General features: G+C 38.3%; 1 protein-coding gene across 2 annotated transcripts in view; it reads left to right on the top strand.

Moving 5' to 3' along the window:
* Positions 1 to 16,943, top strand: part of CLPX (caseinolytic mitochondrial matrix peptidase chaperone subunit X) — a 41,799-nt gene extending 24,856 nt beyond the window's left edge. For both annotated transcript variants that reach the window (XM_046009534.1, XM_046009533.1), the window contains 8 exons: positions 2,499 to 2,675; positions 3,284 to 3,448; positions 4,138 to 4,226; positions 5,155 to 5,319; positions 9,747 to 10,046; positions 11,634 to 11,726; positions 13,942 to 14,048; positions 15,222 to 16,943. In XM_046009534.1, coding sequence (XP_045865490.1) covers positions 2,499 to 2,675; positions 3,284 to 3,448; positions 4,138 to 4,226; positions 5,155 to 5,319; positions 9,747 to 10,046; positions 11,634 to 11,726; positions 13,942 to 14,048; positions 15,222 to 15,312 — 1,187 coding nt within the window. In that variant the 3' untranslated portion in view covers positions 15,313 to 16,943. The remainder of the gene's footprint in view (positions 1 to 2,498; positions 2,676 to 3,283; positions 3,449 to 4,137; positions 4,227 to 5,154; positions 5,320 to 9,746; positions 10,047 to 11,633; positions 11,727 to 13,941; positions 14,049 to 15,221) is intronic.
* The last annotated feature ends 7,148 nt before the right edge of the window (positions 16,944 to 24,091 follow it).

Raw genomic sequence — 24,091 nt, 5'->3', positions numbered from 1 at the left:
GTTAAAGTCTCTGCCTCCGGCTCAGGTCATGATCCCAGGGTCCTGGGATCTAGCCCCGCATTGGGCTCTCTGCTCAGCAGGAGCCTACTTCCTCCTCTCTGTCTCTCTGCCTACTTGTGATCTCTGTCAAATAAATAAATAAAATCTTTAAAAGTAAAATAAAATAAAATAAAATAAAATTTAAATTAAATTGGGGTCCCTGGGTGGCTTAGTCAGTTAAGTATCTGCCTCCTGGGGTCAAGCTGCACATCAGGCTACCCGCTCAGTGGAGGAGGGGTGAGGGTCATTGGTTTCTCTCTTGCCCTCCTCCCCTCACCCCACTTGTTCAAGCGTGTGCTTTCTCTCAAATAAATAAAATCTTTACCAATTTTTGACTTAAATCGTTGCTTAAGTTAAATACATTTATTCTGTGACTTCACTCTAGTTTCTAGTTAATATGCTTTTTGCAGTTTTGTTCCAATTATTCACCTAAATAATTTTTCCCCGTTAGGCCAGCCTACACTCAGGCCAAAGCCCTATCCTATATTTTCACAATTTCTAACTAGATTTTGCTGAAATAAAAAGAAGAAATTTTTGTTTACCTAGGGACAGCTAACTAAATTCATGTGGATCAGGATGAGGCACAGCATTGTGAATTATTCACTAATAATTAACTCTCAGATGTAGCAATTTAAATTAAAAGGTTAATTGAATTTCTGTCTTTAAAAAGAAGATTTATTTATTTGAGAGAGAATGGGAGGGAGCGAGAGAAAATCTGAAACAGACACCCTGGTGAGTGCAGAACCCTGTGTGTGGCTGGATCTCACAACTGCAAGATCATGACCTGAGCCAAAACCAAGGCACTTTACTGAATGAGCCACCCAGGCGCCCCTTCAATTCCTATTTTGCTAATTAGAATAATTGTTTACTTTCTAAGATAATTGAAAGTGCCAGCCAGATGGAATAGGACCATAATAATAGTTTTATCTGCTGAAAATCTGTCTTTTGGTTTGTTTAAATTATAATGCATTAGGAAGTACTGATACTTTTTTTTTTTTTAATAAAGATTTATTAGAGTGTGAGCTTGTATGTCAATGGGAAGGAGGCAGAGGGAGAGAGAATCCTCAAGCAGACTCCCTGCTGAGCACAGAACCTGAGGGGTGGGGTGGATCCCAGGATCCTGAGATGACCTGAGCCAAAATCAGGAGTTGGCCTCTCAACTAACAAGTTACCCTGGTGCCCCGGAAGTAATGATATTCCTTTTTTTTTTTTAAAGATTTTATTAATTTATTTGTCAGAGAAGGAGCATGAGCAGGGAGAGAAGCAGGCTCCCCTCTGAGCAGGGAGCCCAATGCAGGACTCAATCCCAGGACCCTGGGATCAGGACCTGAGCAGAAGGCAGATGCTTAACTGGCTGAGCCGCCCAGGTGTCCTGAAAGTACTATTATTCTTAACCCATTTATTAAAAACAAACTAAAAAATCCAGAAAACATAAATGGGATATGAACACAGGTGCCTCAGATGCTGAGAACCAGGAGCAGTATGGATTTACAAATATGGATAATTGAAATTCTTTACTTTTATCTGAGAGAGTGATAACAAAGCTGGTTTGTTTTTAGGCACCCAGTTAATAAACTGGTGGTTCATCAGCAGTATCATTCCCATCTAGCTAAGCATTGTGTCTCTAATAAAGAGGGTGAAAAGAGCCAATCAAGATCCTATAAAATCACAAATTCAGATAGAGCCAACGAGTGTTACCATATTTAGTTTCTCTGGTAGACTCACAGAATCATTTTTAGATGTGAAAAAGACTAGAAGTCACATGTCTTGATATTTTCACCTAATAGGTAAGGAAGCAGTCCCAATAAAGTTAAGTGATTGCTGTGGTCCTACAACTACACAGTGACAGAAAAAGACTAGAACCCAGATTTCTTATATCTCCATTTTAGTCTTGGTTCTTCTACTGTGTTCATTGTTTTTCCCTTTCCCTATAGTCCTACTTCATTTGTACTGAAAAAAAATCTATATACATTTGCTTGGTTTTTAAGGTGCCTCCAGATCAATTGCATTTTACTCTACTTTCCAACCATGTGCTTGACATTGACTGGTATTATTGACATTTTATAGGTTTGGAAATAGAACAAAGTTTATATGACTTGCCCAAGATCATATAGCTATTTAGACACAATGCAAAGGCCAAAGTTAAAGCTTTGTTACGCCTAGCACTATTCTTTTTCCCTACACTCCCTTCCCATAAGTGAAAGGGCATTCCTCATACAGATTTACATAAATAAGGAGGGTGAAAAGAATCTGTTTACTTTGCTTGAGGTTCCCTGCAAAATGATTGTGTTGTACATTCGTTACTAGATAATTTCAGGTTTTCTTTCTTTTTAGGTGAGACAGAATGTCAAAATATTTTGTTTTTCTAAATATGTGATCACTCTTAGATTTAGGGCTATTGGACGTTTTTTCAAGTAAAATCATATGAAACTTTAATAATTTCTTTGGCATTCTTTCAGAATTGCTTCAGATCGCCGGAATTAGTCCACATGGTAATGCTTTAGGAGCATCAATGCAGCAACAGGTAAATCAACAAATACCTCAGGAAAAACGAGGAGGTGAAGTGTTGGATTCTTCCCATGATGACATAAAACTTGAAAAGAGTAATATTTTGCTGCTTGGACCAACTGGGTCAGGTAAATAACTTTCTGAAAAAATTACTCGTTAAAAAAATAGAGTATAAGTGATTCTATTACATCTGTCTTGTGATTAGAGATTCTGCCTCTTGAGAAGAAAATCTAAGACCAATCTTAGGGATACATTATCAGTATTTCTGCATAGGCTTCAAGCTGAATTTGAGGAATTGATGCAAATCCTTAACACTTTTTTTTTTTTTTAAAGATTGATTTATTTATTTTAGGGAGAGTGTACGCATGTGGATGTGAGCAGGGGAGGGTCAGACAGAGAGGAAGAGAGTACTCAGGAAGACTCCTTACTGAGTGCAGGACCTGACATGGTCTTGATCCAGGTCCCAGGACCCTGAGATCATGACCCCAGCCAAAATCAAGAATCAGAAGCCCAACTTGACAGAGCCACCCAGGCACCCCAATCCCTAATGTCTTAATGGAAGTTAAATAAAATAATGGGAGTTATTAAAAATAACATACCATTAAATCTAAATAATAGTAAAGATGTACAAGTAATTTTTTATTATATACTAGATTTAGTTTATTTTACATTTTTGTAGCCAGATTGTGTAGCAACATATTTTTAGGAAACTTTTAGTTGCTGTTTCTATTTGTAGGTAAAACTCTACTGGCACAAACTCTAGCTAAATGCCTTGATGTCCCTTTTGCTATCTGTGACTGTACAACTTTGACTCAGGCTGGATATGTAGGTGAAGATATTGAATCTGTGATTGCCAAACTGCTCCAAGATGCCAATTACAATGTAGAAAAAGCACAACAAGGTATGTTTTTCAGTATAGCCTGTCTATCTCCAGATGTAGTCTATTGGGGAAGCAGTCTAATATTAAGAAATACCATAATTCTTGTTTTTTGAGTCAAGGAGTAAAATTCTGTAATTGTATAATGATAGCTATGTTAAACATTTTCTAGCATACTAAGGTCCACAGAGTTTGCTTTATATTATTGTAGTTAAGATGACTACTAGGGTGAAAACATGCCAAATTACTATTCCATTAGATTCTTAATGCTATTATTGTTTTTCCTATTCTGACTCCCCTCTAGACTCCTAATCCTGGGGTGGGGTAGGAGAGGGTGCCAGGATAAGCGAAGAAGGGTGCAGGATGAAATTGAACTTTTGCTAGTACCAGCACTGTAAACATCTCATGCTTCCCCACTATACCTCTATCACAGCTTCCTAGAATGAAGAACCTGAAAACATTAGTGGGGTGAATAACTAACGTCAGAGAATTGGTATCATACCCAAGTGATACTCTATTTAATGGATTATAAAACATCTACATAAAATTATGAATGGGAGAGACAGCAGTGTATTTTTATGAAGTTAAGCTCTGTATATGTTAAGGGTGAAAGATTGAATAACCTTTCTCTATAGCTACCTAGTCTTTTAAAACTGAGGTTATCTTGTGTGTATCTTTTTCATATTATAAATAGAATCCTCCTTAAATTATAGGAATTGTCTTTCTGGATGAAGTAGATAAGATTGGCAGTGTGCCAGGCATTCATCAGTTACGGGATGTAGGTGGAGAAGGCGTTCAGCAAGTAAGCAGTTGAATATTTTGTTCAAGCCCACTAAAAGGAAGGGAATACATCAACCTCCCAAATATTGTACGTTTGGTTTCACATTCAATTAGATTCTGTTTTGTTTATTTCTCCCACCCCAAACTCCACATACCATTTTAAAGTGGTTCAGATCCTAAGAGAAAACTGAAAAGATAGAAAAAATGAAATTTGATTTTTGTTGATTTTGTTCTTTAGAGGCCCAATTAAACATTTCTAGAAGACTCTTGAGAGTTCTGGTTCTAACTAGACATAAATGAAGTATATACATGTATCTTATTATTTTTATGTACATAATAGGATAAAATAGATGAAGTTGTGTTTCATTCTATGTAGAATGATAATTGAAGTCTTAATGATCAAGTGGCCAAGTTGACTCTTTATTGGTAACTAATTATGACATAAAATACAGGATAAGGAAAATTGCTTTCATTTTTATTTTGACAGACAGAGAAAGGTCACACTCATAAAATGTGCTAGGTAATTTTTTTATAAAAGCATCTCAAAATGTAGGTAGTCTAAAAGTTTAACACCAGGAGTAGAATAGAATTTTAATTCATATGAAAGATAACTATTTTCAGATTTTGAATGTTCCCACTATGGTTGGGTACCATCTTACAGAGTCACTTCTGTCTTTAGGTCATAATTAGGTCTTTGCCATCAAAAGCAACCTTTCACATTGACTATTTCTTGAGTGCATCAGGAGTCTGTAACTATTCCAAAGAAATTTACAAATTATTAATATGATGATGCATTAGATTTTCATGTTAGTTGTAGAATGTGGGAGTTTTCGTTAATTATGCTCATTGACCATAACCACATATTATTTTCCCCCTTTGAATCCCATTTTCTAAAGCAAAATAAATAATATACTTACACAATGATTCTAAGTCGTTTGTTCTTTATTTAGGGGTTATTAAAACTACTAGAAGGCACAATAGTTAATGTTCCAGAAAAGAATTCCCGTAAGTTACGTGGAGAAACAGTACAAGTTGATACAACAAACATCCTATTTGTGGCATCTGGTGCTTTCAATGGCTTAGACAGAATCATCAGCAGGAGGAAAAATGAAAAGGTGAGTTTTTCTGAAGAGTTATAGGGTAGTGCACATTTGAAGTTATAGAGGATGGATAGTCAGTTTCCAGTTGTGGATTTTTAATTTAGGTTTTCTTAGAGCATACCAGAAATATATTCCTAGGTTGGTGGTGGTGGGTTTCTTTTGTTTTGTTTTTAAATTTCAGAATGGTGAATTGAAAGATTTTTAAAGTTCATTTTTAAAGTGTAACTTGATTATTTGGTTTTATATTTTATCTGAGGAGTTCTTTTATAATTTGAGGTAGCTGCATCACATCAGTAAAATTTCTGTTCAGGCCTTTTGCCCAATTCACTAGAGTCCAATAAAGAGCTTCTCTCCATTTCCTCCACCCAGGAGTTTTCTCAGAGATCACCTCTCACATTCACAAAATGAGGCAGCCAGTTTGGGGGTTGAGGGAAGAGTTGTGATCCCACTTAGTTTTATAGATGTTTTTAAACATTCTTGATTTGGGGGCACCTCGGTGTCCCTTGGGGGACCTTGGTTAAGGGTCTGCCTTTGCTTGGATCATGATCCCAGAGTCCTGGGATTGAGTCCCACATGGGGCTCCTTGTTCAGTAGGGAGCTTGTGTCTCCTTCTCCATCTGCCCCTCCTCTTGCTTGTGCTCTCTCTGTCTCTCTCTCAAATGAATAAATAAAAAAATCTTTAAAAAACAAACAAAAGGGGCACCTGAGTGGCTCAGTGGGTTAAGCCTCTGCCTTCGACTCAGGTCATGATCCTCAGGGTCCTGGGATAGAGCCCCGCATTGGGCTCTCTGCTCAGCGGATAGTGCCCCCCCCCCCCACCTCCTGCCTCTCTGCCTACTTGCGATCTCTGTCTGTCAAATAAATAAATAAAATCTTTTACAAAAACAAACAAAAAAACCACATTCTTGATTTTAACTTAAATACCCTTGATTTTAACTGGAACTTACTCTTCATATCTGCAGATACATGCCTAGTACCTATGTTAGTTACAATAAAATATAATGTCAGCATAGTGCCAAGAAGCCCAAACACACCAGTATTTTCCATATTTTGTGTTTTACATAATAGCTAGCCACAAATGATTTCTTTTATATATATATATTCTATATCCTATCTGAATAAATTTATCATAGATCAACTCTGCTATATTGTTTGCTTTAAGTCTCCTTGGCTTTGCACCCACTAGTTTAAACAGCAGTTTATTAGCAGTAAAAAAATAATACTGCTAATGGAATGGTTGCCTGTGGTAGTTCCTTTGGATATCCTAGATGAGAAAACACTCTTGTATGAATAATGACTGAGCCACATAATGCTTCTATTCCTTAGTACCAGGCCTTATTCAGCATGGATAAGGTTAGATTTTAATTTTTCATATTAGTTAATTTATGTCATTATTGCTTTTGAAATTTCACATGAATTAGCTTAACAAGTTAGAAAGAAGAAATTATTTCTTTCTGTGTGAGAGAGAGAGAGAGGGAGATAACTTTATATTCAAAATTCTGGGGGCGCCTGGCTGCCTCCTTGAGAGAGCATGCAACTTTCGATCTTGGGATTGAGAGTTTGAGCTCCATGTTGAGTGTAGAGTTTACTTAAAAATCTGTAACCGGGGCGCCTGGGTGGCTCAGTGGGTTAAAGCCTCTGCTTTCGCCTCAGGCCATGATCCCAGGGTCCTGGGATGGAGCCCTGCATCGGGCTCTCTGCTCAGCAGGAGGCCTGCTTCTCTTCCTCTCTCTTTCTGCCTGCCTCTCTGCCTACTTGTGATCTCTGTCTGTCAAATAAATAAATAAAATCTTAAAAAAAATTAAAAAAAAAAAAAAGTGATGTCAAAGGGGCGCCTGGGTGGCTCAATGGGTTAAAGCCTCTGCCTTCGGCTCAAGTCATGATCTCAGGGTCCTGGGATCGAGCCCCGCATCGGGCTCTCTGCTCCGCGGGAGCCTGCTTCCCCCCTCTCTCTCACTGCCTGCCTCTCTGCCTACTTGTGATCTCTGTCTGTCAAATAAATAAATAAAATCTTTTAAAAAATTTTAAAAAAAAAGTGATGTCAAAAAAGAATCAGAAACATGTAGAAGGCAGGTTTAGGTCATTTGAACTTCCTAATGAAAAGTAGGGAGAAATCATTGGCTCTAGTTATTACTCCCTGAAAGGGGAAGCATATGAGGTCAGTCTTCAGGAGACACAGATTTAAAAAGAACTTATATAAATCTTTATGGAAAAGACACAGAGGTAAGAGAGTCTTCAACAGTGATTTTATAGAGAATTAAATATGTGCATGTGACTGTTGTTTTTATCAGCCCTTGTTGGAAGCCAGGGGTACAATATTAAATAATGCACTTATGTTCCAACCATACCAGGCTGCTTGTACTCCGTAAGTTTTATTCCTCTTGCCTTTGTTCATGCCCTCCCCTACTTCAATCCAGTTAGCAAATCTATGTTCATCTTTTAAAACTTGATGAAGCTTTCTTGATCACCTCCTACCCCCCCTCCCCAGTATGTATGTGCCTCTTTCCCTCTTGTCTACTGCTATAATTTCCTGGGTGGTTGTCCTCCATTGCACCTGTGATACTTTTTTTTTTTTCCCATTTTATTTATTTTTTCAGCGTAACAGTATTCATTCTTTTTGCACAACACCCAGTGCTCCATGCAAAACGTGCCCTCCCCATTACCCACCACCTGTTCCCCCAACCTCCCACCCTTGACCCTTCAAAACCCTCAGGTTGCCCCAACCTCCCACCCCTGACCCTTCAAAACCCTCAGGTTGTTTTTCAGAGTCCATAGTGCACCTGTGATACTTTAATTCCTTCATGGGTTCTCACTCTAAGCCCCATTAGGGTAATGGCTATCTTTAGGTTTGTATTCCTAGTGTTTTATAATAAGGCTTTGTAAATGTTTATATTATATAAAATAAATATATTTTTAAATTATATATGCTTATACATAATAAAAGCTTACTAATGTTTAAATTATTGAATGGAAAGTATTTTTCTTTCTGATATACTATTCATGTATATAGCTTAGAGCGTCAAAGGAATGAATTTTTGACTTAGGCAGTTTTCTCACATATCATGAGCTGCTTTTTTCAACAAAAGCTGTATGACATATTAAAATTAAACTTTCTGACAATTGCCTAGAGTATAGTTCTTTTATATAAACCAAAGTAGGATCCATACACCTTAGATACCCAGCCTTTTTTTTTTTTTTTTAAACAATGGGTATGTGTATAGTTTGGGGTGTGTTTTTTGTTTTTTATTTTTTTCTATTTTTTATTTATTTATTTATTTTTTAAAGATTTTATTTATTGATTTGACAGACAGAGATCACAAGTAGGCAGAGAGTCAGGCAGAGAGAAAGGAGGAAGCAGGCTCCCTGCTGTGCAGAGAGCCCGATGTGGGGCTCGATCCCAGGACTTGGGATCATGACCCGAGCCGAAGGCAGAGGCTTTAACCCACTGAGCCACCCAGGTGCCCCTGTTTTTTATTTTTTTAAAGTAATCTTTACATCCAGTGTAGGGCTTGATCTCACGATCCTGAGATCAAAAGTTGCATGCTCCACCAGCTGACCCAGTCAGGATCCCCAATACCCAGACTTTTGCAGCAAAGTTAGCTTTGTTTAATGTCATTCTTATATGTTTTTTATAAAATCAGAATTATTCTTTTTTTTTTTTTTTTTTTTTTTTTTAAAGATTTTATTTATTTATTTGACAGAGAGCGATCACAAGTAGGCAGAGAGGCAGGCAGAGAGAGAGGAGGAAGCAGGCTCCCCGCAGAGCAGAGAGCCCGACGCGGGGCTCGATCCCAGGACCCTGAGATCATGACCTGAGCCGAAGGCAGCGGCTTAACCCACTGAGCCACCCAGGCGCCCCTAAAATCAGAATTATTCTAACATAAGTTGATGTGTGGAACCTCAAATCATGATTTTAATAGAATGCTTAGCAGTGACTTAAGACACTTAAGCATAATTTCCTTATAAGGGTGCTTGTTTCATAGGCACTAGTACTATTTACAGTGTTACAAAATTAATTTAGGTTACAAAATAATTACTGTCTCCATTTTAACAGTTCTTACACATTTTAGAGACCACACTAGTCTAGAGGTCTCAGAAAAACCCTATAGCATCATCATCCGAGTTCTAAGGGACCTCCCTTTGTAGTTTTTACCTATCTATTTTTACTAGAATTCATTCTTTGAGAATTGGTTATTAAATGGTGGTTTAGTTCTCAGTTCTAAAGGCAGATAAGCCTGAATTAAAATCCTAACTTTACCGCTTATAGCAAGGAGAACTTGGTCAAGGTACTTAACCTTTTGAAGCTTATTTTCTTCATTTGTAAAATACGAATGATATTAGGACTTTCATATATTGCAAAGGTCACATGAGGCATATATGCAAAGTACTTAATACAGTGCAACTTCTTTCTACTATTTTTAATATCTGTCTTTTCTTGGTAGTATCTTGGATTTGGAACACCTTCTAATTTGGGAAAAGGCAGAAGGGCTGCAGCTGCTGCAGACCTTGCCAACCGAAGTGGAGAATCAAATACTCACCAAGACATCGAAGAAAAAGATCGATTATTACGTCATGTAGAAGCCAGAGATCTCATTGAATTTGGCATGATTCCTGAGTTTGTGGGACGGTTGCCTGTGGTAGTTCCTTTGCATAGTCTCGATGAGAAAACACTTGTACAAATACTAACGGAGCCACGTAATGCTGTTATTCCTCAGTACCAGGCCTTATTCAGCATGGATAAGGTTAGATTTTTATTTTTCATATTCAGTTTGTGGGGTTTTGCTATTGAAACTCTGCATAAATTAACTTAACAAAAAGCAAGAACAGTCCTGCTTATCTGGAATACCAGCCTATTCCTCACTAAATATGGATCTAGAAATGAGGGAAAGCAGATTGTGTTATATTAGACATTTAAGAGTTGGCTTTGTTTTTTTCCTAATTAAAATCATCATTGGGATATATAGAGAGGGAGATTATGCCAGAAGCCTACTCTCAACCCCTTAAGTCAGACACATAGGATTATCCTTTCAGCCTTAAAATGTTAAATGCTTTTGTTGCACCATACTGTGTATACTTTTACATACTTCTGTTTTAAGTTCCCTCACCTTCCTCATCTCCTTCTCTGCAGCCAGACATCCAGTCCCACAAGTCCAGACGTCCAGTCATACAGCATATGTTTTGGGTTTTATGAACTTTGTGTCTTTAAATAATTAGTTTCCTTCTCTTCAATCTGCTAACACTACCTCAAGCTCCTTTATCATTTTTTACCTTGATGCATGCTTTTGGCTCCTAAAAAGTCTCCCTGTCTCAAGTCCGTTTCTGAGCACCACCACCAAAATACCATTATGTTCCATTTTACTTCCAGAATGGATCATTTTTATGTTGTTGAACGTAATGCCCAGAAAATAGATTTTAAGTTCTTAATAAATATCTAATGAAAGGATAAACACAAAGCTAGTTATTTTACTCCTCTCCTTAAATCCTTCATTGTCTCCTTGCCTTTTTTAATGCCCCCACATTGGTGCTCCCTTAGCACCACTGTGCATACACTGCTGTAAATCTAGTTTGCTAATTTGTCACCACCCAGTAGACTTAAGTTCCTTGAGTTCCTCATTTCATCTCTAGTATACAGGTAGGGGCCCAATAAATGTTGAATAAGGTCTTGGAAAGTTCATGTTAATCTAGGAAACCTCTTCAAGGACTAATGAGAAACTTGTGATTCAAAATACTGTTACTTCTCTAAGGCTAATTGACAGAAACAAGTGCTTGAAGGCAAGGCTGTAAAGCACCATGAGAGATAATACCTTCCTTAAATTTTACATTTTCTGGAAGTAGAAATTCATAACCATAATTTGCTTCATACCAAGGTCTTATGAAGTGTGGTGTTCCAAAGTATGTTAATCTTTTTTTTTTAGTATGTTTATAAAGTATCAGTAATTTGAACTCTTGTTTGGAGATTTGTGGTAATTTAGAGAGATTTGTCTAAAACTTTGCCTTTGTTCTTTAGGATGAGAGGGTTAGTAATACTCTTTAAAATGAGTGATGAGTGTTTTCTAGGAAGTAAGTAATGGTCAAAAAATGCTTTAGTCCTAAAGGGGACAGAGTCAGTCAAAATGTAAAGATTCTGATCTTGTGGTTCTAATTATTAGTGAATCAATATACTTAATCTGCTTGAACTTCTTTATCTGTAAAGTTAGGGCATTAGTCCCTTTTTGTTCTATAAGGGCTAGAAATGATGATAGGTAGTAACAATAGATCAAATGTTACATGGTTATATTAGGAAAACATAAGCATTATCTAAGTTCTCATTTCTTTTTATGTATTTGTAGTGTGAACTTAATGTTACTGAGGATGCTTTGAAAGCTATAGCCAGATTGGCACTAGAACGAAAAACAGGTGCACGAGGTCTTCGGTCCATAATGGTAAGTTGGCATTACTAGATTATTTTCTTGCTCTTGGTTTTATAAATAATAAGTCTCTATGTTACTTCTTTGGAAATATATCCATGGAAGTGGCCTGGAATTGTTTCTTGTGATCATTATTATTATTATTTTGTCTCCATAGATTATATTTTTCTTTATTACAAAAAAGGAACTGTAAAGTATTTGCAACAGGGGAAATTGGGTGGCTCAGTCAGTTAAGCATCTGACTCTGGGTTTTGGCTCAGGTCATGATCTCAGCTTGCCTGCTTAAGATTTTCTCTTTCCCTCTCCCTCCCTGTCTCCTCTCTCTCTTCTCCAAGAAATAAGTAAGCAAGCCTTTGCAACAAAGGACATAATAACATTAAAGAAATAGAGAAAATCAGGATTCTGGGCAGGAGAATTTGAAAATTTTATTTGGGCCTTTTGACTAACCTCCCTAGACCATTTCCTCAGACCCATTGAAATTCTCATTCCTGTCTGTTTGTTTGAAATTAAATTGCAGATAACCATGATATTTTTTTACCCTTAAATTCTTCACAATGATATGAACTCACTATTCTTTCTTTCTCCTCTCTTCCTTTCTTTCTTTCTTTCAAGAGTGTGAGCAGGGGGGGAGGGGCAGAGGGAGAGAGAATCTTAAGCAGGCCCCACACCCCAGTGTGGAGCCCGATGGAGCACTCAAATCTCATGACCAAGATCATGATCTGAGCTGAAATCAAGAGTTGGACACTTTAACTGAGCCACCCAGGCACCTTGTGAACTCCGTTTTTTGTTCTGTTAAAATTCTAGAGACCCAGCCTATTTTTCAGCCATCACCTACTCTATTTATAGTGTTCTCTCCCCTGCTTTCCAGGTCTGGCTGTACAGTGGGTTACTATTTTCCTACGTGCTCCCAAAGCAAGCATAAGTACCTATTCTCTTCTAAGGATTTCATTGCTAATTATTACTTCTCTCATCATAATAGGACTTTTTGATTGGAACTACACATTTACCACAGACAATTTGAGACTGTACTCTGTAATGAATTCCTGGACTTCAGGTGTTACTGATTAAGGACAGATTTAAAAGCATGCAAACTACAAGAATAGGTCATATAGTTAACATATTTCTTTCTTTTTTTTTTTTTTTCCCCAGATTTATTTATTTATTTGACACAGTGACAGTGAGAGAAGGAACACAAGCAGGGGGAGTGGGAGAGAGAAAAGCAGGCTTCCCACTGAGCAGGAAGTCTGTTGCAGGGCTCAATCCCAGTACCCTGAGATCATGACCTGAGCCAAAGGCAGACGTTTAATGACTGAGCCACCTAGGCGCCCCATAGTTAACATTTTTTTTTAAAGATTTTTTATTTACTTATTTTCAGACAGAGATCATAAGTAGGCAGAGAGGCAGGGGGAGAGAGAGGAGGAAGCAGACTCCCTGCCGAGCAGAGAGCCGGGTGCAGGGCTCGATCCCAGGACCCTGGGATCATGACCTGAGCCGAAGGCAGTGGCTTTAACCCACTGAGCCACCCAGGCGCCCCCCAGAGTTAACATTTTATTTTTATTTATTTATTTTTTTAAAGATTTTATTTGTTTATTTGACAGAGAGATCACAGGTAGGCAGAGAAGCAGGCAGAGGGAGAGGAGGAAGCAGGCTCCCTGCTGAGCAGAGAGCCCGATGCGGGGCTCAATCCTAGGACCCTGGGATCATGACCTGAGCCGAAGGCAGAGGCTTTAACCCACTGAGCCACCCAGGTGCCCTCATAGTTAACATTTTAAAAGAAATTTTTATGTTCTCCAGTATTTTCCTTAAGATCTGCAGCTCTGTTGAAACAAATGCTTATTTGAAGTCATAGTTCAAAATCGAAGAGTTTGGTAGAGACGATTTAGGATTAAATCATTTTCAAAGTAAGGATTACCATTTGACCTCTGTGGTAGAATCCAGAGGTATAATCTTATTATATGTGCATGGTGGTCTAAGTAGACAGAGCTATAGATAAGTAGCTTTCCCTTACAGAATGAATTCTCTCTGAATTTAGTTAGAAGCTGCTTTAATATGAAGAGTATGAAAGCTTTTTATATTGATTTTTTTTTTCAACATTCAATTCCTGGTATACAGAATTAGGGACTCAGTAATATTTGTTAAGTTAATGAATTTGATTGGTGGCATATAGAGCGTAAGTATTTTGTATGTACCCACACTTTTCCATATAATTCATTACTTCTTATCTCTTTAGGAAAAGCTGTTACTAGAACCAATGTTTGAAGTTCCTAATTCTGATATTGTATGTGTGGAGGTTGACAAAGAAGTAGTAGAAGGGAAAAAGGAACCAGGATATATCCGGTAAAGTGTTTTGTTGTCAAGCTTGAACAAATCTAAAACTTAAGATCAGCTCTTTACTGCTATGGTTTATTGGTCTGTCACAAAAATTGCATGAGCATCCTTATATTCATAAAAGGGCCATAATCTCATAAGTTTTCTGTGGAAAAGATGTTCTAATTTTGGTTTATAAAATAATAGTATTTTGTGAGTCTTTGAAAATTTCTTCAAGATTAGCCTTCCCCTAAGGAAGAAGTATCAAAAGAGATAGAAAAGTCATCCAAATGAGATGCTAGTTCTGTCATTTATGAATAACTGGTTTCAGATCTTTCACAAAGTTTTCTCTTGGTATTATCATGTTGGTTCACAGATTGACCCATCTTTCACTGCTTCCTCTGTTTATCCCAGGGGTCGGCAGAGTTGCTTATAAAGGGCTAGGTGAATACTTGAGGGCCACATAGTCTGTATTGCAGCTGTTCACCACTGCCCTCAGAGCACAATAGCAGCCACAGATATTTATCGGTGAATGACCATGTCAGTGCTCCATTAAATCTTTATTTAATAAACCAAGTGATGGGCCCTCTTTTCAGATAGGCCCTAATCTTTTCAATGAATATTTATTATACACCACTTGATATTAATGTTACATACCAAAAATTAAATTTGTTTTAACTAAGTCACAAGGTATGTTATTTTGTTTGCCTATCTTTTGAGATAACTTAGGAGGTAGTTGATTCAGAGACATAATCTTTTATTGGTTGATGACAATATATGAAAAATTTTATTCTGATCATAATTTTGGCTAACTTGAGTGAAACCAGATTTGCCCAGAAGCTATTGACTTCTTTACTACAGATATATGCTAAATGCCAAGGATTTGAGTTGAAATAATAGGTTCTACCTTTTTGGTGGAAAAATGGATTTTTAAAGACTTTGCAGATGAAGCCTTGTCAATTTATTTCAGTAATAAATTTGTTAAGGAAAATATTGGGAAAATTACCACTCTTAGTTTTGCAGTTCTCAGTGTCTCCTGTATTTTACTACTAAGAAATCTGAATATTAAAAGTGCTCTTAATATTTACCTTTTTTGTGTGTTTTTTCTAGCTAGGTGGATTAATTTATTATTTTGAGTCTAGAAAACATGTTTACCCCTAATTTTTATTTAAATAAAAAAACCCTAATGGCTTTTTATGATAGGGCTCCAACGAAAGAATCCTCTGAAGAAGAATATGACTCTGGAGTTGAAGAAGAAGGATGGCCTCGCCAGGCAGATGCAGCAAATAGCTAAACTGTCAGACTTCTGTCTTGTATATAAAACTTTTCCTTCTTTTGTTCATGATCGTAACTGTCTCTACAGTCTGACATTAAAAGCATTGGATCTATCTTGGATATCATACATGGTCAGAGAAGCCTTTAGGATGTAAAAATCAGATCATGTATATTACGTAACATCACATTGATTTATACAGAGGACATTATGTGGACTTTAATGATACAGTGTTCAGAGATAAAATGTACATTATTTTGGTTCAGTTTTTAAAAAATAGCTTTAACAAAATTCTTAGGAGTTCCTTTAAGCAATGCAGGTGTTGCAATGACTGGATTTTACAATAATGTTACTCTACAAATGGGAAAATAAATTCTTTAAAGATTGGGACACCATTTTTTAGTTTAACCTTTTTCTACACATATCTGTCGCCTGAAAATATTGGAATTTTATTCATCTTAAAAATTGCAATAAATAGTCCCCAAGTAGTTAAAAATTTCATGGAAAAGTACTCTGAAAAACCATATTTTGCTGATTTATTTAGCTGCGTTCTTAGTCTTATCTGCTAACGCATGATAGCAGTTTCCCAATTGGCACTATAGAAAAGGCCATTCCCTTTCTGACTTGTCTGATTTATTTTCCATCTTTGGTCCATTTTAGTATCATGAGCTTGGCAGGTGGAATTGAACTCTGCCTTGAATCTTCAGGAAAAGACCATTTAATTCTGAAAGAAGCGTGCAGCATCAGTCATAGTAAGAGCCATGTGCTATCCTAATACTGTGCACTTATGTGAAGTGCTCAGCTAGTTTTGTTTTGGTTTTTTTTTTGGTGTTGTATATCTAATTCCTTGGTTTCATAGAACATTAAAGAACATCTATGCTTCTCTAGCAGCAGAAATGACTGTGTTCACACTAAAATATAAGTTAACCTCCATTATAGAACAAAACTAAACGGAAAATTTGGAGGGGCTTAATAATGAAAGTTATTTCATTTGATTCTATAAATACCAAAATATTTGGGTACCTTTTAAGCTTAATGATGATACAAGTTTCCGTACCGTGTGTTCAGTTAAACCTCATTTGAAATTGTTTAAATCAGAGTACATTTAAGTATTTGTTTTCATTATTTGGTTTATAGATTCTTGAGTTTTCCTTTTGCCCCTTTTCCTTAGGAAAAGAACTAAGCTGTTCGCAAATTCTAAATCCTATTGATGAAGAATTGGGCTTTCTATGATGTAATAACAGATGTGACCTATCTATGGCTGGTAGGACCAGAAATGCACTTTTGCAGAGTGTTTAAGCCTGGTTGCTATAAAAATGGAACAGAAACAGATATCCTTCTTAGTCTCTATTAATGGTTAAAGTTCTTCTCAGGAAGTCTTTCATATTATAACTGTTTCTTATCTTTCTCTTTATAGCATCATTGTTTTCCTTTTTGTAGAGTGGAAATTGGAGTAGCTACTAAATATATTAAGAGTAATCCTCCAGAAATGGACTGGGAGACATTTTAGTCACAACAACTTACATTTGGTTTTTGAAGTTGTTAACAAAGCATAATTGATGTTTTTAAATCAAACAAACTGAGTATAACTACAATTTGTATCTTGAAACTTATGTTTTGGCATTTGAATAAAACAAAAGTACTAAATGAAAGCCAGTGTGGTGGTATATCCATAGCAGTACTATTTTTAAAAGGACACAGTTATCATGAGCTGCTTTATTCTAGTGATTGGTTAATCCTTGGCACTTTCTTTCTTTCTTCTTTTTTTTTTTTTAAAGATTTTATTTATTTATTTGACAGAGAGAGATCACAAGTAGGCAGAGAGAGTGAGAGGGGAGCAGGCTCCCTGCCGAGCAGAGAGCCTGATGCGGGGCTCGATCCCAGGACTCTGAGATCATGACCTGAGCCAAAAGCAGCGGCTTAAACCACTGAGCCTCCCAGGCGCCCCAATCCTTGGCACTTTCATATCTCTCTAATACCTCTATTTATATATCCCACAAAGTTCTGTTATTAAAGTTTATGTTAAACATTTATTGAAAACCTCCACGTAAATGTCCTGCGTGGGCCCCACACCAGATTAGACCGAGTTTTTCAAGATTACTAATCTACTAGGGGAAGCAAACACAAACATCTGTGCATCATAATTATGGAAATGAGGTAGGTACCAGGTGTGGTGACACAAAAGGTGGTGGGCCAGATGGATCTGAAAGATCAAGGAGGAATTTGCAAGAAAGAAATAACGAAAATTAAATCAAAATCTTGACAAATGTGAAACAACTAGGAAGCTTTAGGAGTTGGAAAATCCTAAGCTTATTTTTCACATGTCTTTCCAGGTATACCGTAAGTCCCAGTAGGGTGAAAACTGTATTCTGAGGGCGCCTTGGTGGCTCATATGTTAGGTGTATGCTCTCTGCTGGGGTCATGGTCCCAGGGTTCTGGGATCAAGCCCTGCATTGGGCTCCCTGCTTGGCCGAAGCACTTCCCACTTGCCCTGCTTGTGTTCCTTCTCTCTCTGTGTCTCTGTAAAGTAAATGAAAATCTTTAAAAAAATGTTATTATGGGGCGTCTGGGTGGCTCAGTCTGGGCATCTTCCTTCAGCTCAGGTCATGATCCCAGGGTCCTGGGATCAAGCTGCATCAGGCTCTCTGCTCAGCAGGGAGCCTGCTTCCTCCTCTCTCTCCACCTGCCTCTCTGCCTACTTGTAATCTCTGTCTGTCAAATAAATAAAATCTAAAAAAACCCTATATTAATTTACGAATATTACAGTAAAATACCAAGAAGTTTTTAAATTGAAAGTAGGCAAATGGATTCTAAAGTACGTATGGAAAAATAAGAATGATAAGCACAATGATGATGACACTCATACAGTGCTTACTCTGTGTCACTGTTCATTTAATGTAACAACTCTGTGAGGCAGGTGCTCTTATCGACCTTTCTTGTAGATAAAGAAACTGAAGCCTAGAGTGCTTAAGTAGCTTTCCCAAGGGCACACAACTAGTAAACAAGAGCCAGGATTTAACTTCAAGGAGACTGGGTCCATCACCTTTCCACCTAATCACGCTGAAAGAAGAATGAGGAGGGGTTCAGTTAAGTGCCTTCATCTTGGTTTATGATCTCAGGGTCGTGGGATCCAGCCCCACACTTGGCTGTCGCGAGGAATCTGCTTGTCCCTCTCCCTCTGTCCCTACCCCATTCTCACGCTCTCTTTATCTCCCTCTCCTCTAAAAATGTTTTTTAAAAATGAGGGTGCTGCTACTTCTATTTTAAAAAATTCATTAAAAGTATAAATAATGGGGCACCTGGGTGTCTCACTCGATAAGCGTCTGCCTTTGACTCAGGTCATGGTTGGGATCGAGCTCCACATTGGGCTTACTGCTCAGGGGGAAGCCTGCTTCTCCCTCTTCCACTCCTGTTTGTGTTCCCTCTCTCAGTGTGTCAAGTAAATCTTAAAGAGAGGGGGAAAATATATATACATATATAAGCTTATATATATATATAAGCTTTTATATATATATAATATATATATATATATTATATATATATATATAAGCTTTAAAAACTGAAGTGTGTACCAATGCATAAATGGAAAAGGAAAACCAGATATATATATAGATATATATATATATATATATATATGAAAATATAGGAGTTGGGTATTGGAAAAGGTGACACTTCAAATTAGGAAAAGAATATTTAGTAATCAATGGTATTTGATGTAGGAAAGATGTTAGGGTTCAAAGCCAGTGGTCAAAAAAGAATTCTTGAGATAACTTTGGTGCAAAAAGACAGTTTTATTAAAGCATGGGGACAGGACTATGAACAAGAAAAGCTGCACTGAGGTCATGAGGAGTGGCCCATTGTATTCTTTAAAGTTGGTTTGGGGGGGGGTGTTAGGGATAGGGGAAGTCTTGAGAGCTTGTTTGGAGGTTCTAGCAGGGGAGCGCAGCTACTCGTATACCCTTGACCGAAGAACGGTCCTCTCCTCTATCGGGGAAGGTCGTCCTCTTCGACCGAGCGCACAGCTTCGGGAGGGACGCACATGGAGCGGTGAGGGAGGAAGGGGACACCGGGATAGGGGAAGTCTTATAAAGAGTTTGAAGCAAGGTTTTCAGGACTTGGGGCTAGCTATTGTTGGGAAAAGTCACTTATTACTGTCCAATAAAACTTAGGTGTGAGACCCTTCAGATGTGTACCAATAGGTCATATGCTTGGAGGATGATTGCCAACCTGTATCTTGGGTAATAGAGATAAATTTCCAAAGGTATTTTTTTTATATGTTAAAGTAGACTTACAGGATCCTGGGGAGTTGGGCTAAAATTGAAATTGCCTCTTGTACTTAGCCAAGTATTAGCATAAAGGCAGCTGAGTTCCTAGGGGAATGTCACTCTGTCTGCGTTAAGGACTTGTCAATGGGCTATAGGTAGTAAGGACATTTTTTTTCTTTTGCCTTTGTTTCCCATGTCAGTATTGACAACTGAGTATCTAGAAATTGTTATCTTACATAATAAATTTAAGATTAAAAATCAAGGCTTTTATGTACAGTATTTAAAATGATACAAGTCAAATGTTATTTAAAATTTCTGAGAAATTGGGATGTGGAGCCAGGCATTGATTGGCTCTTGTGGTATATGATGTAGTTTTGGGATGCTGGTGAGGTCCAAAGCCAAGGGCCAAGAGAATTCTTGAGACATCTTTGATGCAAAAAAGTGATTTTATTAATGAAGTACAGGGCCAGGGCCCATGGGCAGAAAGTGCTCCAGCACTGGGTTTGTGAGGAATGGCTAATTAAATACTTGGGAGTTGAAGGAGGTAAGGAAAGAGAAGTGTCCAAAAGGACTTTGATATGCTAAAGAAGACTCTCAGGGTACTGGAGGCCTGGCTATTGCAAAGCTAAGGTGGTTTTTCCCTCTAGCAAAACATTAACATTAAGATAGTTGGGGGTGTCCCAGACATATGCTGGGGAGGATGCAGGGAAAGGGGAGCCCTCCTACACTGTTGGTGGGAATACAAGCTGGTGCAGCCACTCTGGAAAACAGTATGGAGGTTCCTCAAAAAGTTGAAAATAGAGCTACCCTATGACCCAACAATTGCACTACTGGATATTAACCTCAAAAATACAAATGTAGTGATCTGAAGGGGTACATGCACCCCAATGTTTATAGCAGCCATGTCCACAATAGCCAAACTATGGAAAGAGCCCAGATGTCCATCAACAGATGAATGGATAGAGAAAATGGAAAATATATACACACATATATATATTATATGTGGTGTATGTATATGTATACATATATATATCGCAGCCATCAAAAAATGAAATCTTGCCATTTGTAACGACGTGGATGGAACTAGAGGGTATTCCTAAGTGAAATAAGTCAGAGAAAGACAATTATCATATGATCTCAGTGATATGAGGAATTTGAGAAACAAGACAGAGGAGCATAGGGGAAGGGAGGTAAAAATGAAACAAGATGAAACCAGAGAGAGGGACAAACCATAAGAGACTGAATCTCAGGAAACAAACTGAGGGGTGCTGGAGTGGAGGGGGGTGGGACAGAGAGGGTGGCTGGGTGATGGACACTGGGAGGGTATGTGCTATGGTGAGTGCTGTGAATTGTGTAAGGACTGATGAGTGATAGATAATACATTATATATTAATAAAAATTAATTTAAAAATTAATTTTAAAAAGGTTAGTTGGGAGTTTCCTGGAGGAATGTTATACTCTGCCTGCCTCAGTATTTGTCAGTGGGCTTCAGGTTATAAGGAAATTTTATTTTATTTACATTCCCTTTTACCTTTGTTTTCACGTCACTGTGGAGAGAAGGGTGATGTTAGGGCTCCAGGCAGTTGAGTCTATGGGTTTCCAAAAGCTAGGTTAATGATAAGAATGCTTTTCCTTGGGGTGCCTGGGTGACTCAGTGGGTTAAAGCCTCTGCCTTCTGCTCAGGTCATGATCCCAGGGTTCTGGGAGCCCCGCATGGGGCTCTCTGCTCAGCAGGGAGCCTGCTTCGCCACCCCCCCCCCCACTTCTCTGCCTGCCTCTCTGCCTACTTGTGATCTCTGTCTGTCAAATAAATAAGTAAAATCTTTAAAAAAAAATGTTTTTCCTTGTAAATCACTAAGACATTGGTAAACTGATGGAGACATGTCTTGCAACTATGGTCTCTATTAGCTTTTTCCCTTTCCTTCGTTTTAGGGCAGCCAGGAGTGCCTGAGGAATGTGACACAAATTTCACCTGGGAGTGGGGGAGGGTGGGGTTTGTAGGGTGTCAGTTGTGCTTGTCCTCAGTGGCTTGCCTTCTGATCCGTTCATCAGTGTGTATCAGGACTCTTACCCATGGAGTCCTCTATTACTGCTCTCAAAAAGTAAAGATCTAATGTGATGCTTCAGCAATTGGACATCCACAGTGGGGAGGGTGGCGGGGGGAGAACCTCAAGTTTCAAGTGAAACTTGAAAGTTTCACACCTTACACAAAAATTAACTCAGAATGGATCACAGAGTTAAATGTAAACCTACAAAACTTTTAGAGAAAGCACAGGAGAAAATTTTTAGGATGTAGAGCTAAGTAAAGAGTTCTTGATCTGGCTCCAAAAGCATGATCCATAAAAGTAAACACTGGTAAGTTGGACTTCATTAAAATTAAGAACTTTGTTCTAGGGGCACCTGGGTGGCTCAGTGGGTTAAGCCTCTGCCTTCGGCTCAGGTCATGATCTCAGGGTCCTGGGATCGAGCCCCCCATCAGGCGCTCTGCTCAGCAGGGAGCCTGCTTCTCCCCACCCCCTGCCTACTTGTGATCTTTCTGTCAAATAAATAAAAAAATTTCTTAAGAACTTTGTTCTATTTAGAGATTTTTTAAAAAAAAATATTTATTTATTTGCTAGAGAGCACAAGTAGGCAGAGAGAGAGGGAAGAAGCAGGCTCCCTGCTGAGCAGAGAGCCCGATGCGGGGCTGGATCCCAAGACCCTGGGATCATGACCTGAGCCGAAGGCAAAGGCTTTAACCCACTGAGCCACCTAGGCGTCCAAGAACTTTGTTCTATTTAAAAGCAAAAACAAAAAACCCTGCCCAGTTAAAAGGATTAACAGACCAGCTATAAACTGGGAGAAAATATTTGTAGGCCAGATATTGTAAGGGCCTACTTAGCCAGAGCGAGCCATTTTATTATTTATGCAGTAAACTTAGACCCTACCACTCCTCCCAGAGGAGCTTACTTAGAAACAAGTCTGGGAAACAAGTAAAATATGACTGACTAGCCCCTAATAACAGAGCCCATATACCAGGACGTGTCAGGTCAGGGGGAGGTAACAGAGCCCAGAATACAAGGATGAGTCAAGCCAGGTGGAGACATGCAATCAGGAAAGCACCTCCCTAACCACCCAAGAATGTGGGCCCTGCCTTTTGGGCGCCAATTCTGACCAGAGTGATAGGCTAGTTCAAATAACTACTGTAGGGTGAATTGTAATTCAACTGGCCACCTGTGTGTGGCCAGGCTCAACCACATGGCCTTTACTCTATAAAAGTTAGTCTATGAGGCTGGGAGGGGTCACCTCTTTGCAAGAGATGGCCCTGGCCGGTCAGTTTGAGTCTCGATGCTTGGTGAGAAATAAAGCTTTGCTTGACCTTTGCTTTGTATCAATCTTGCTCCTTTGACCATGGACCCAATAATATCAATGGATCTGTATCTAGAATACAGGGACAACTCTAAAATATCAACAGAAAAACAATCCAATTAGGAAATGGGCAAAAGATAGGATCAGACATTTCAGTGAAGAAGGTATACAGATGGCAAATAAACAATGAAAAGATGTCCAACATAACTAGCCATTAAGGAAGTGCAAATAAAATTTAAACCTTGCTTTGCTGCCCACCACTGTCTGGTCTACCTCTTCATTCTTTGAAGCGGTGTGACCAAGAACCACAGGCGCCAACAAAGAAAGAAACCCTGCAACAACATGACCCTGCAATTGCACCCTTGAGCATTTATCCCAAAGAAACAAAGATTTATATTTACATAAAAACCCATATACAAATGTTTATAGCAGCTTTCTTCATGATAACCCCAAAGTGGAAACAACCCGAATATCCTTCAATATGTGAATGGTTTTAAAAAGTGGTTTCTTTTTATTCACATCTTTTTGCACACTTTTATTGCAATAAAAAGAAACACTTTTGATAAAGCCTGCATGAATCTTCAGAGAATTATGCTGAGTAAAAACAGAATCCCAAAAGGTTATGTACTGTATGATTCCATTTATATAACATTCTTGAAAGGATTAAGTTACATAAAGGAGTACAGGTTAGTTGTTGCCTAAGGTTAAGGAAGGGAAGTTAAGTGTGGCTATAAAAGGGATCCTGGAAGCAATGATATGGAAATGTTCTGTATCTTGACTGTATCAATATCAGTGTAGGGGATGTAATATTGTACTACACCTTGGCAAGATATTTCCATTGGGAAAAACTGGGTGAAGAGTACAGAAGATCTCCCTGTATTATTTCTTACAACTGCACACGAATATACAATTATCTCAGAATAGTTTCATTTTAAATACCTAATCTTGTGGCATGGCCTTTCCTTCCCCTCCAGCTTAAAACCCTCCAGTGGTTTCCCATTGTTTTTAAAATAGGAGATCCTGGAAACCTACGCTCTGTCCTCCCAGGCTCCCTCCAGGCTTTCTAGACTCCATCAGACATGAAGAACAAGGCAAAAGGAAATGTAGATCAAATTAATTTCCTTACAATTTGCAGCCCATTGACAAATACTGATACAAGCAGAGTAGGACATTCCTCCAGAAACTCC

Source organism: Meles meles, chromosome 6 (genome assembly GCF_922984935.1).
Source record: "Meles meles chromosome 6, mMelMel3.1 paternal haplotype, whole genome shotgun sequence".
NCBI lineage: Eukaryota > Metazoa > Chordata > Mammalia > Carnivora > Mustelidae > Meles > Meles meles.
This window is presented reverse-complemented; position numbering and strand designations above follow the sequence as displayed.